The sequence below is a fragment of the Dinoponera quadriceps genome, unplaced genomic scaffold (genome assembly GCF_001313825.1).
Source record: "Dinoponera quadriceps isolate SergipeBrazil2010 unplaced genomic scaffold, ASM131382v1 scaffold1782, whole genome shotgun sequence".
Lineage (NCBI taxonomy): Eukaryota > Metazoa > Arthropoda > Insecta > Hymenoptera > Formicidae > Dinoponera > Dinoponera quadriceps.
The window spans coordinates 980705-994609 of NW_014555947.1; the positions used below are offsets into that span (position 1 = coordinate 980705).

Consider the following 13905-nt stretch of genomic DNA (forward strand, 5'->3'; position numbering starts at 1 on the left):
CGCTGTTTCCGCACGGCGACGCGCGCTCTCCCACCTTGCGCGCGAACACCCTGTCTCTCTCTCTCTCTCTCTCTCTCATTTCTTCGAATTTTTCTTCGCTTGTTATAAATAGTTTGCAGGAACAAAAGATTAGCCATACTTTTCGTTTATCTATTTAATGCGAGGGGAACAGAAGGTGGTCGCGAAGTATCCTCTTAGAAAGTAGGTATTTTTCTCTCGAGTTTCATTAGAATCGGAAAAATGTTGCGGTTAAAAACAATTTGCTCCCACTGATACCTCCACCGGACGAATCTTGCATTCGTAAGTGAACGCGTCAAATCGACGTATAAACGAATGTTTCTAGTTTTTGTCTGCCACATCGGCGCGCTTTCAGTAATTTGCTTCTACCATTTACTCTTGGATTTAGCGAAATAGCGTCAATAACATTCGAGAATCTCATCTATGAAGAGCAGTTGTTTTATTTCTCAAAAAGTTACACGCCCGTTTGCGCGTTAAACGTTGAGAGTCTCGTCGATTTTTCGGCGTTGATCGCGCGGAATAAAAATACGTCGCGCAATGCATCGCCCGGAATAGCGGAGAACTGGCGCATACCGCGAACCTGCTTCGCGCGAGTCAGCCGGCGCTGTTCTGGATCTAAATATGGAAAGATTGGGAACAAGAGAACGAAGAGACACACGGAAAAGGAAGACAGGCGTTACGCAAATGAAAGAGCCGGCCGGGAATGAAAAAGGGGAAAATCGAGGGGATCTACGAAGATAGCGGTAAAGGCGTCCGCCGCCGCAGAGAGAAAAAAGGGGGTTAAACAGGGAAAGGTAGTTACGGTTGGAGCATAATGAGATTACCGTTAACAATGATGAAAACGACAGGTGTGAGAATAACGATAAGCTTGCAGCGACGACTCGCGAAAGAATTTCATCCTCGCGGATTTTTTTCTGACGACAAATCAGTGATCAAACATAAAGTAAAACTAGAGCCTCGCCCATAAAAGCGAATGGTTTATTTTCTTATTTTTCCATTTCGATGAATTTCTCTTTAATCGAGTCGGGTTTTGGTTTCGAATCTTGACGCTACCAGAGTTTACTTGGAGGAGACCACCTCGTTCGTTTTTTTCTTTTTCACGTAACTGTGTAAAACGGATATTGTTCAATAATGTGAACATAGAGAAGTTTGCTGTCACACATATGTGACGGTGGTAGCGAACGTGTTAAAAGTATCTGAAATGACTTTCGCATTTGATCAAAGGTACGATCGATCGCGTGTCGATTGGAAGGTGTTAGAGATGAATGAGGAGAACACGGTAGACACTTAAAATTTCACAACATGCTTTTATTTCGTTATCTTGTCTGCGACGCGAACAGTACCTTAATGCAATAATACTAACCCTAAATTACGTTTTATGGACTCGCATCGTCCTTGAAGAAAAACGAGAAAATTCACGAATAATAATCGCCGCGTGAGGCGAACTTTCCTCTTTGCTTTCCTTCTTTCTCGCGTTATACCATTCGCCTGTCCGCACCTCCCGCGGGAGAATACGACATATCTTTCGCATCTCGAGAACGTCAAAGAGACAAAAACGAAAAAAAAAGAAAATGAAAAGAAACGAAATCGCGGAAGACCACCGGGACCGCGAGAGTCAGGTCACGTGCGGATCGCTTTTGAACAGCGAAACGCATAGAAATTACGGTCAATGAAGAAAAAGAGCGAAGAATATAAAGGACAAAATAATGTGTATACATCTGTGTGACGCAATTAGTAACAACTACGTTAAATGTAATCCTAAATTAATATGTTCTTCACACGCGCTGTGTGTACATATGTATGCGCGTACTAACGTTTAATACGTTCGATCTGTCTCTATGGCACGTGTACATTTCACGCTGTATGTGTATGCCTGCTAGTGTGTATCTGTGCGTGTGTGTGTGTGTGTGTGTACTTGCGAGAGCGTGCGCATGAACCAAACTTAAAATCGAATATCCGCTTTGAGACCGGTCAGATGACGTTCATGCTATGATAATGCATTGAGTTATTGTCTATGCGCTCGCGGATATCGGCGCGGAGAGTGAAACTCCCTCCCCCTCCCCCCTTCCGGCATAGCTGCAACAGGTTGGCATCAGCGCCCGGTAAACTTACTTTTCTCGCTCTTAGAATTTGTACCGAGTTGCGAGATCGTTTATCAGGCGTATCGAACTTAACGTCCAGAAACAAAGAAAAAGAAAGATAAACGGACATATCGGTAAGTACCTTTCCTTTCGTCGATGAACGGCGACCCAACGAGAAATAACTTATCGAATCGACGTCAAACGTCGATTTAATGTTCATTTCCCGCTGGAAGGAATTAAGTGTATTAAATCCCGACCGATTGCGAGTGTCGCGAAAAAAGCAAGAGTGCAAGATATATATATACAGAGAGAGAGAGAGAGAGAGAGAGAGAGAGAGAAAGAGGGAGGGGGATAGCAACACAATCGTTTTTCCAGATCACTACGAGGAAATTTGGCATTGATCGGAGAAACATTAGCGGTTGGTTGTTCGCCGTTCTCTCGATGGAGTTCGCGATTTGTCATCTGTAACGATATATTGCCGGTTAACTATTACATGCTAAACTATACGCCAAGGACGTCCGTGTCGGAACGTCTCGACATGAAGGCACCCTTAATTCTAGGTCATTATCAGGGGAGTTTAACAACGACAATGATATTCGAACGATCCTTTGTCGAGGACCTTGGATGCCGCACGTGCTCTCGCGCATCCATATGTGTATGTGTGTGTTTTTATGTTGTGGCTCGATATATAATGTTAATCGACAATAACGCGCGTTCTATAACGGAGAGAGAGAGAGAGAGAGAGAGAGAGAGAGAAAGAAATACAGATCGAGATTAAGAAATCTCGATCGCTACATGGCAGTGTGGCCAGATTCGGCACATGAAGGAGAAAAATCGCGTTGATTTGCACGTGTTTTCCTTCGATCGATGAAGGGATTCGCGCGACAAGAGAAACGTTTCTGTATATTCTTCGTTATTTCACGTCAAGGTGCGAAAGTAAAAAAGTCAAAAAATAAAAATAAACAAGACGAAAACAAGGAGAAAAAAAAACGGAAGACAGGATTCTAAGTACGACCCGCGAGACGAAAATCGGTCGATATCACATTGAGATCGCCGCGTGATATTATCGTCGTCGTCCCCTTCTAAATCCCGAAGTTTCTGCTTCTTTGACCGCGCGTGCCAGTCAACGTTGTCAATATATATCGGATTGATTTCATGCCGATAATAACGGGTATTCATTTATACGAGCATTACCTGAATGCTCTCACGAGATTAATCGAATATTCTAAGTTAAGTCGCAACAACAATAGTGGAATTTAAGTAGCTAAAGACCTTAACAAGAAGAAAAACTTGACGTTAAAAGTTAATACAATTGCGAAGGGAGAAACATATATTATAGAATTAAAAATATTAAAATATCAAGATCTCTCGCGAGAACTGCGACTAGGGAACTCGTATGCAACGGACAAATATGGCAAACAACACTTCCATATTTTTTCCACTAGTCGAGATTTCATTCCAGGTGGAAACCAGCCACCTCAGGGACATCTATCCAGATAATAATCGTATAATACCCTGAATCGCGTCACAGCCTGAGACGGCGTTGACATTTCGAAACGCGCGGTTTTCATTTGCTCGCATAATACGTAAAAGGACGACGACGAATGACCAAACGATCGTTTCGCGCTTAAATCAATCGATCTTAAGAGAAAGCGGTGTCTGGAAGCGCCGGGAAATGGTTGTCTCTCTCTCTCTCTCTCTCTCTTTCTATCTATTTTTCCTCTCGCAAATAAGACATCTATCAAGGTAAATCGTTTTAACAACGACGCGAGTCGGATCAAGTTAGGTACGTCTAAAATTAGCAGGCGCGTGAGAAAACGAAAATTTCCTCGCACGCAATTGATTGCATCGTGTCGCGGCGACGTTGACGTCATATGATGATGATCCATACTTTTCTCTCTCATACATACATTCTCTCCTTCGACTATTTTTTTCTCCCGTTAATAGTACATATACAACTATCGTCCTTATTACCGTATAACAAGATCACCTTAGGATTGTGCGACACTACTGTCGTATTAAAATAGATTTGAATCGCACTTTGTACATCGTCAACAACTTTGTCCATGAACACAGCTTCACACACACACACCCTTCCCTTTCCTCCTCCATTAACGTCATCACGCCGATAACACGCTTTACTAACGGCAGATTATCTCGATTCAACGCGTTAATTATTCAATTGTGCAACGGAGAGATTGCACGAAAGGGTTCGAAGCGGACTCTCACATGATACGCTCACTTTGTCTCTCGCATTCTTCCATACATACACGCCTCCTTCACCTTCTTGTCACTTCCTTCTTTCTTTTTACACACCACAGCACACCACGTCGTTATCTTACAATTTCGTTCACTAACGGAACAATCAGCAAAAATTTAACTATTTAGTAACTAGTAAAATAAAGTCTTTGGTGTTTGTACCTCTCTCTCTATGCCGCGTGTTATCCCCCCTTCCTCCTCTCGTTCTTTTTTGTGCTCGTTGTATATAAATATATACATATGATAGTAAATTTATTATTCGGTACTTCGTACACGAACGGACAATCGCCATCCCCAGCCCTCCCCATCGAGGAGCGTGATTTGTGCGAAAATGCATCAGCCTGGTATATATGTGTGTGTATGCGTGTAGAGATGTGGGCGCACATCCATGTATATATCATATGTATATATATATCTCGCGTTTGTAAATTTTGATTTGAGTCACGCGTTACAATATACACGCGACAAGTAAATGCGAATCGCCCGACGATGGGGAAAATAATACATTTTTTTTTCTTTTTTAAGATGAACGATCCGGGTGCGCGGCGAGATCAACGTCGGTCAAGTTGATGTTGAGCGACGCGAAAATTATGATAAGAGCGAAAAATTAGCGGGAGCGACCCTACGAGGTTTCGCGCTTCGTCGCGAAAGTTGAGCAACGGGTCGACGGTAGAGCGCGGTTCAAGCGGAAAGCCATTTAACTGATCGAGACGGGAAACCTGAGTGAAAAAAAATCGTCATGAGGAAGGGATGAGGCGATGTCCCGCTTCTCTCCGAGCAAATTTTAAAAGAAAAAAAAAGGGTGGGAGACTATGTATCGAAGGTTCTGAACGGGGACGCGGTCTAGATCGAGATTGGAGAATTTGAACGTCGTCGGAGAGAAAAAAAGAAAACAAAGAATAAGAAGAAAGAGGAAATACCAAAATTATGGAGCATCACGAACGATGAATATATATGATCATGTTTTACTGTGAGTGGCGAAGAAAAAATTAATAATGCACTTGAGAGCGCGTTATACTACCCTGTCAATTGTACTGTTGGGAAGATTCGATTTTTTTTCTTTTTTCGGGACGCGCAATTTAAAATTTAAAAAGCGAACTGAACTCCCTCTTGCGAGAAAGAAGGATGCGCGAACAATGTGCATCTTTCTTTTCGCTTTTTTTTTCCGATGTCGTAACTCTCTACGATGACCTACTTATATAAACGTTGTAAAGATATTACAATACAAAGATATTGTAATATATCTCGTATATCTTCGATATATAATATACTTATATATCGAAATAAAAATTAGCATTGAAAAAGGAAAAAAGAAACTATCGTGAGCAGGAACGCTGTTTCTAGAAACGGTATTATATTTTTAACGCAAGGTACTTAATAACCCGATGTGGCGAAGATAGATAATCGGATACCTCTCCTTCTCTATCTACTCGGTTAGCTAATCCGGTCGTTTTCTCCTTCTCGCCCCTTAATACGAAGAACAAATCTACATACTTTTGTACTTTTGTGCGGTTGCGTGATACTTTTTTTCTTCTTTCTTATTTTCTACTGTTTTTTTTTGCATGTTTCTTCTTCTTTCTTCTCTTAATTTTCTTCTTAGTAGCGTGCTTACATAATTGTCAGACTTGTTTCTCTTATAAGGCAAAAGGTTTCGCGCGATGCTCGGCTAGCAACTTTGGCACTCGTTGGTTTCGGTTTAACTCGACACAGATTCCTTTCGTGCGTCTATTATACGTGATCATTTTCCTTTTTGTAGCGACTGCGCGCACGTACACGTGCGTGCCATTTGATATTTGAACGATGTATCGTCCGCCGCGATCGTAAGGGAGAGAATCTCTTCTTCTAAATTTAGATCTTTCTTCCATTTTCTCCCGTGATTTATGTACAAGATCTTGGTGCGTCGCAGCGAATCACCTCGGATCTCGATGGCCGTTGAGATGTCCGTGGAAGGATGCTATGCCGATTATCGTCGATAACAGACGGATTCAAGGAGGACGCGTTTCTCAAGTGTGTTGCGTCGCGCGAGCACACGTCGATCGATCAATCGATTGACTGATTGCGGTCCTCCATCGTTAACGCCCTAGAAATAGCGTTCCGTGTACTCCACGAGACCAGCTTTGAGCATTTTCACGAACACCATCGAAATGTGTGTTCAAATTTATCACCGATACGTGACGTCATTACGCCGTGCACCGTACGCGGTTCCGCGTTTTAATGTACAAAATGCCTGAATATACGTATATATTCAAATGTTCTCACACGTAGGAAGCAGACGTCTCGTGTTATTCGGGCGGGCATGTTTCGTCAAAAAATCCTATTATTGTTTGGTAATATATATGTATGTATCGGTCATCTCATAAATTGCGCGTATGGTGATCGACAGAATTGCGGAGTATCCCTGGAGTTTTATAGAAAGTGGAACTGAAAAATTAACCATAAGATAGCGAGGTATTGCGAGTCCACATGATGGAATAAGACGAAATGTGATTTTTGTTGGAATTTCTAGGCGCGCGACTACTTGTTCATTTGTTCAACGGAAAGGAAACTCCTTTTTTTACAGTTCACTTCTGGGATGATCGATACACACGCATATATATATATATATATATGTGTGTACACTTATACGTCTATATTCGGTAAATATGCTTAAAATTCTAACCAACGCCGTCGCGGATCTCGGTAATGCCGTGAATGAGCATCGTCGCGCGTGAGGACACTTTTTTGCTCGATCGTATGTTTTCCTTCTTCTTTTTTTTTTGCGGTCGTTATGAGGGGTGGCGAGGAGAAAGAAGCCGCGAGACGACAGGTACGGCTCCGTGTCGTTCAATTGTTCGCCTCCTCCTCTGTCGCTCATGCATCACACATAATTTCTTTCAACTATCGTACCACAAACTTACGTCATTTACGAACGTAAAACAACACTTAAAATCTCTCGAGATGAGAATCGATAAAAACAGATATGTTACGTTCGCGACAAGATCCGATGCTCTCGCGTGAGAGTCACTATGTATCCTATAGGTAAAGGTATATATCAGTTTGGGCCGTCATATTGAACGCCGATTCTCGACCAATTAAAAATTCGGCCCAGTTATCGATGTATCCAACATTTCTTATTTATCGTTAGGCCCTTTCTCCTCCGTTTCATCGTATAGTTGCGTCCGCGATGAGACGAACGCGACGATGACATATCATTGTACCGACAGGAGAAAAAAGAAAAAAAAAAAAAGATTAAGAAAAATGCGGGGGAAATTTATTATTAATATTTCATGATCACGAATATCATTTGCCGTTTGCCGATTAGCTATTCGACAAACGGAATCTATTCGTGTCACGATAACAGGGGTAACGTTTGTTATTATCGTCGATGATTTATTCTCGTTTACGAGATGAACATTTCCAAATTTAGCTTGGACGCATTTTGAAAAGCATATAACTAACGTTTCAACAAGAACAACTTCGCAAGAGAATCTTGCGCAAATGATGAAGCAACAAACTCATTTATCGAACATAGCTTGCATTCCGAAATATATGGAAAAAAAGAAAAGAAGTGTTGTCATCTTTGAAGAAACGAGTGTACACGTCGGCGACAATCACAAACGGTCAAAATATTAGAGGGGTCGTTATTTTCGATTTTCCCCCTCAACTTTACCCCCGTTTTCATCTCTGTTCGCTGTTGTCAGGCCTTGCCTCTCGCGGTGTCTCGATAAGCTCGGGTTAGCGCCATAGTTCTGGGCCACAACCGCCAACAGTAACATGCCCCACATTCCTTGATCCCGCTGGTGGGTCAGTTGGAGGATGTCAACCTCTTCTTCTATCGCGCTATCCCCCAGTACCGCGAGGCGGGATTCTTCCGCGGATGGCGCGGGGTGAGCCTCGGGAGCCATTTCGACGTCTGGTACGCCGTTCTGTGCCGCGGCTTCCGTTGTCGCGACTTCCGCCGCGACTTCCGGTACTACGACGCCCGGTACCTCCATACGGACGTCTGGCATCACCCGCGGTGACGAGTGTTCTCGCGGGGCGCTCCAATAGCCAGGGGTTTCGCCGCTGGGTCCAATCTCATTCCTGCAAACAAGACGGAAATCACGTTTCGATTATTATGTCTGAAGATAATCCTTCACGCAAAGAGGAAAATAGGTCCGAGAACATCCGAGCTGCGCGTTTGAAGATCACACTGGATTGAAAACATCATTTTCTGGCTTTTTTCACACGGACTCTCGGCTCTATATCGTAAAAATCCTATACAAGTGCCTTGCTCACCATGTCATGCATTTTCACGCCTGTCGTAAATGTCAGCTGGCACTTGCGATAAATATATTCACGAAAAAAATCTTGCGTAAGTTAGAGATAATATATATAGCCAATAGGTTTCCGAACGGGAATTTTTCGCTCCTTCCCTACTGACTCGTGAAACAATCACTTGTTTCCATGCTCTGATCACGTATGAATGAGCGGTGCGTAATTTTGAATAATTTTGATCATGTTTCAACATGTTGTTAAAGAGAATGTCTGTTGTGTAAGTGACATTTGTGAGAATTTCTTTTCCTCTTCGTGGCACATCGAGACTTATATTGAGCTTCTATTGCATTCTTAACGCAACAACGTTAAAAACTGGACTTATGTATGTGGCGAGACGTTAATATCACTCATATATATATGTGTGTGTGTGTGTTTAATTTTTAAGTTACGCGACAATACAACTTGTTAATAATTTATATGAAATAATTTGAAACGTATACAAATATATAACAAACATTATATACCAGTCGAGCAGTGCGTATAGAAAAAAATCGTTTTGGAAAAACCTCTCCCGATAAGAATTATCTCCTTTTTCACACAAGTATTACGTTAAATGATAAATTGTACGGATTCTCACATGAAATAGTCACTCGAACCCAAGTTCCTCACTTGGCACACTGAATAAGTCAAACAGTTCAGTTTCCAAAGGTAATCTGGTCTACGAGAGAGGTAAACGAATATTTGTATATAGAGAAAAACGAAATTTTGTCCAAAGAGAGACAGAACATCGCCGAAATGCGAAAGCAACGATGATCGTATTTGGCGAAATACTCGTTTCCATTGGGTGCAACAATGAAATTGCGATTCGAAAAATTAAACTGAACTTTTTGACCCGATAACTCTTATAAATCAACATAAAACTTGCATAAAATTTGGCTGATGCGAAATCGCGTCTCTGTCAAAGTGGATGTCTCGTGCAGTTTTATTTTCGGCATAATGGCACACGATAACATTCGGCCACTGTGCTGTGGGACGTTCCTCCTCACTGTGAGAACTAGTGCTTTCATAGTCGTTGGGACTGTCTTCCTCGCTTCTGTAAATTTATTCATGTCAACATTTCATGGAGTTAGCGAAGCTTTTACCTTTATTTAGCCTTTAATTTACGAAAGAAAGAGAGATACGATTCAGCTTCATAAATATATATCAATATGTGTTGACTTTCATAGCGGTCATCGGTGACTGACGCGGAGGTCTCATTATTTTACCTCACTAATTGCACTTAATGGACATTGAATATGCGGTCCATAAGAAGCAAACCAGCTAACGAATATATATGTCCGGAAATGCACCGTAATTTAGGTAAACTTTGATTATTAAAACTGCAGTTGAGCTTTGCTCTCAGAAATCAACATGGCATTCAATGCGTTAACAACGTGGGTACACTGAAAAAAATGTTTGATACTTGCGACTATAATTGTATTATGAAATGATCATAGTCAAAAATGAAATTTTCAAGTACTAAACATTTTTTTATCCACGTGTTAAAATAAGGGCCAGTGGTCAACGACCGGGCAGGATTCCCTGCAACACTACAATAGCATCAGCGAACCGGATTACTAGAGCTAATTGCAAAATTCTATATGGGCTGGATTGTCGAATCGGTATATGCATACGTGTAACTTACTTATATATGTACCTATGCTCTCTCCATTTAGTAAATAGTCCGGATACTTGGTAATGTAATTTTTATTTAATCTTAATTTTCTCAATTTGACGGATAAACTTATTGCGCCATTTCAAAAGCGGCTTTTTTGGCGGCATGAGCTATCGAAATACCGGCGAATCGGAACCATTCGTTGTCGAAATGTTTCTCGAATGTATAACAAACAAACAAGGAGGATGTTTACCGGTATATCAGATTATCCGCCTCATCGTAGTCATGATCAACGCGACGATTTTGTGCAGCGTCCTCGTAGGCAGCGGCATTTCGGCCATGCCTTGCGTTGGCGTGCTGCTGCTGTCCCATTGTTCTTCTGCGACGCGATATGGTATATCTGTCGGGATTCTCACCAGATTTGCGCAATATTTCTGGTAGGATCCGGCGTCGGGCATTAATAAACCAATTGCAAACCTGCAAAAAGGAAAATCGTCAATTACCAGGAGGCACCAAGAAGCCTCAACAACCGATCTTCTTCCCCTCCTATTCTCCCCTTGCTTCTATACAGCCGGTTAATCTCGTATCGATCGATTCCTCGGCGGGAGAAAAGGTTGGAACGGGCACTTACCTGCAGCATGGAGAGGCCGGCCTGCCTGCAGAGTACCATTTTTTCCTCCTCGCTTGGATAAGCGTTGAATCTATGATCGTACAGCCAACGCTTCATAATCTTTACCGACTGCTTCGGCAGGTTGCCGCGACGTTTACGCGTGACGCCGGCCGCGGTATTAGCGGTAGTTGTCTGATTACCGCTGTGTTGGGCGTTTCGCCCAAAATCATGCGAGGTGGAGGGCACCTCGGGAGAGCTCATCTCCGATCTGCTATCCTCACTGACATTTTTCTGTGGCATGGCTAGAAAGAACAAACGAAATTAAACAAGTTAAAATTAAAATAATCTCCGCTAAAGAAAGTTGCATCCATCGGACGAAGTTTCCTAGCTGCATTGCCGAGTCGCATTAATTTCGCATATAAAGAATATTTTGACGTCTACGAAGCGTTTAATGAATTGTCGAAGATGATCTCGAGACGCTACTTTAGCTTTTGAGAAGCCGTTTCAAACACGCGAGTCGACCAACATTTGTGGGTGAAAGAGGAGGAATAAAAATACACAAGGTAGATCTTGGGAGGGAGTAATGTTCTTCCTCCAACATGAGATTTTTCTTAAATCGCGGGCGTGACATCGACGGATTTCCAGGTCCCTTTTATCAGACAAGCGTTAGAAATTGAAGGTCGCGGGTGAGAAATTGAAATTCGACGACTCTTTTCGATCGTCAGTACGCGCGCGATGACAATCGTGTGTGCTTGCGTCCCAAAATTGTCACCTGGTGCTAACTCCCAGCTGAGCTACGCGTTTTCGCGTCCCTCGCGTGTCATCGACGAGAGAGGAGGTAACGACCGTGCACAAACGAGAGCAGAGGTTGTTTGAGCAGCTAAACAAACAACAGAACGTCGCCGCCGGTAGGTTCGCCGCGAGATCGGACAAATTCCCAACGATAACGTGTCAATTAGACGATCTAAGGTTCCTCGCAGTTTCATCGAAATCTTGCGCAAGATACGGCTGTTATTGATCGTGTCTTTGAGTTTCATTCTCGAGATCCGACAGTTTGAGACGGGCCTCGCTCACAACCCGGGGCACCCGTATGGAGGTCTGGGTTATGCAATCCAGGGTTACGGGGAGTTCATAAATAGTAACGTCGTAGGTAGTAATTGAAGCGAGATGTTTTCAGATGCAGTCGACCATTATCGAGGATGGTCCGAGGAGAAAACCTCTTTCAAATGATGGCAGCATAACAGAAACTAATCGCGGAAAGTTCAGCCGTTATACTTGATATTTCTCTCTCTCTATGGAGCCAACATTGATTATTATCACAGACATCGCAGGAGAAGGGGGTTTCGAAATTTTCTTACACGTCGATTCGTCGGCCCAGCTAGGCGAGAAATATTGATATCGGAATGTTTAGCATAACTCAACGATATCTGCAAAGGGTCAGAAAAAGTGCGCGAGGGTCGCGGAAGGAATAACGCGCCGAGATAGTCAGAGTTTTACTCTGTACATATCCTCGCCACACATAGGCATTCTGAAAGCTCGTAAAGAGAAATAACCGCTGATAATTGTTGTTCTCACACTGATAAAAACGGAAAGAAGACATGCATCATATCGCCCCGCTGGACATTTTCAATCTTGAACATTCTCGCGGCGATCATGGAGAAAGGAAGTATGTAAGTTACGCTCTTACGACACGCAGAGTGCTTTCATCCTGCTCTCGAGCTATTGTTCGTCAAAATCTTTCAATAAAAATATGACGGTATCTCCATGTGGGATTTTCATCGGGAAAGATAGGACTTATCGATCAGACACAGGGAAAGCACATGAAGGAAATTGAAGAATGCTAGCGTTCGTCAAAATGGAATTGTAAAATTTCTGACACACGCGCGAAATGTTATCCTTGCATAAATCGTATCATACGATGTACGCGCCAAGAGAAAAAGAGAGAGGGAGGAGAGCCTTCGCTGGCGCGCGCGGCTGCAACATCCGTAAATCATATGGAAATAAACGCTAAGGTCGGTTCCCCCCTTTCCACAATGTGGTCTCGCGCGCTTGTTATTTGAATGGTTATGTAAAACTTATGCGAAATGTTCAGAGGTCGTCTCGAAAGCGACGTAAACGTCAAATGTAAAAACATCGCCGAGCTGTCACTCCCGGGCGATAGGCGGCAAACAGCGTGATAAAATCGCGCGATCAAGTCGGATTTACACGTTTGAAATTCACTTTCATCCGATCGACACGTTCAGCGGGACAGGTCAACGAAGGCCGCGAATGATACGACGCGTATAATGAAACTATGGTGCTATTTTTGTTGCTAGGTTTTTATCGCTGCGTTTTCATTAAACCGAGTGAAAGATAAAACCGGTCTCTCTTAGAGGCGTCTCAATTTCTCAGCTTTGTGAAGGAAACTGGCAGATTAATTTCCGTCATTCGTTTTCCTATAATCAGTTTCAAAAACTATCTCTCGTCTCGTTAAGCTCAAGATCCATTCAAACGACAATTAAAAGGTGAATCATGGGCTTTTTCGGCCGAGTTCGCTGCGAACTCCTCGGTGCCAACACCCGACACGCTCCTGCCAAGTGTCATTACACTCTGGTATGCCGGTGAGTTTAGAAGCTGGCATTTCGTGTCGCTACAAATTTAGCAAGATCCTCCGTTTGATTGTTGCTGCGAGGTGCAACGTAAAAAAAAATGAAAGGAAAACAATTGGAGAAAAGCCAGCAACAGTTTGACGGCTGCTGTCACGTACGCGTGACTTTATTTCGATCGATTAAACGGCCTATAATATCATAGTGGGGAATATGTAATTTGTATTGAAGAAATATGCTCGTCTCTTTAAGGCAGTTGATCCATAGAGTATCCGGTTTTCAATATTAAAAGGCCCCTTCATAAGTTTATTATTATTTACTGAAAGAAACTTTCCCATAACTTTATTTAACTATCTAAGTGATAAACTGTGTGAGCGCGAAGGCAACCATGTGTATACAATATTACAAGAAATATTATTTGTTTTTTATCAATGTTTTATTTATATGTCAGTTGAGCTAATA

At 42.6% G+C, this 13905-nt stretch overlaps 1 protein-coding gene across 4 annotated transcripts in view; it reads right to left on the reverse strand.

Moving 5' to 3' along the window:
• Positions 1–1305: 1305 nt before the first annotated feature.
• LOC106746045 (homeobox protein meis3-A-like) overlaps positions 1306–13905 on the reverse strand; it is a 32273-nt gene continuing 19673 nt past the window's right edge. For all 4 annotated transcript variants that reach the window (XM_014622189.1, XM_014622190.1, XM_014622188.1 and 1 more), the window contains exons 2-5: positions 10880–11160; positions 10502–10725; positions 9520–9687; positions 1306–8420 (exon numbers count right to left, since the gene is read on the reverse strand). In XM_014622189.1, coding sequence (XP_014477675.1) covers positions 7979–8420; positions 9520–9687; positions 10502–10725; positions 10880–11158 — 1113 coding nt within the window. In that variant the 5' untranslated portion in view covers positions 11159–11160 and the 3' untranslated portion in view covers positions 1306–7978. The remainder of the gene's footprint in view (positions 8421–9519; positions 9688–10501; positions 10726–10879; positions 11161–13905) is intronic.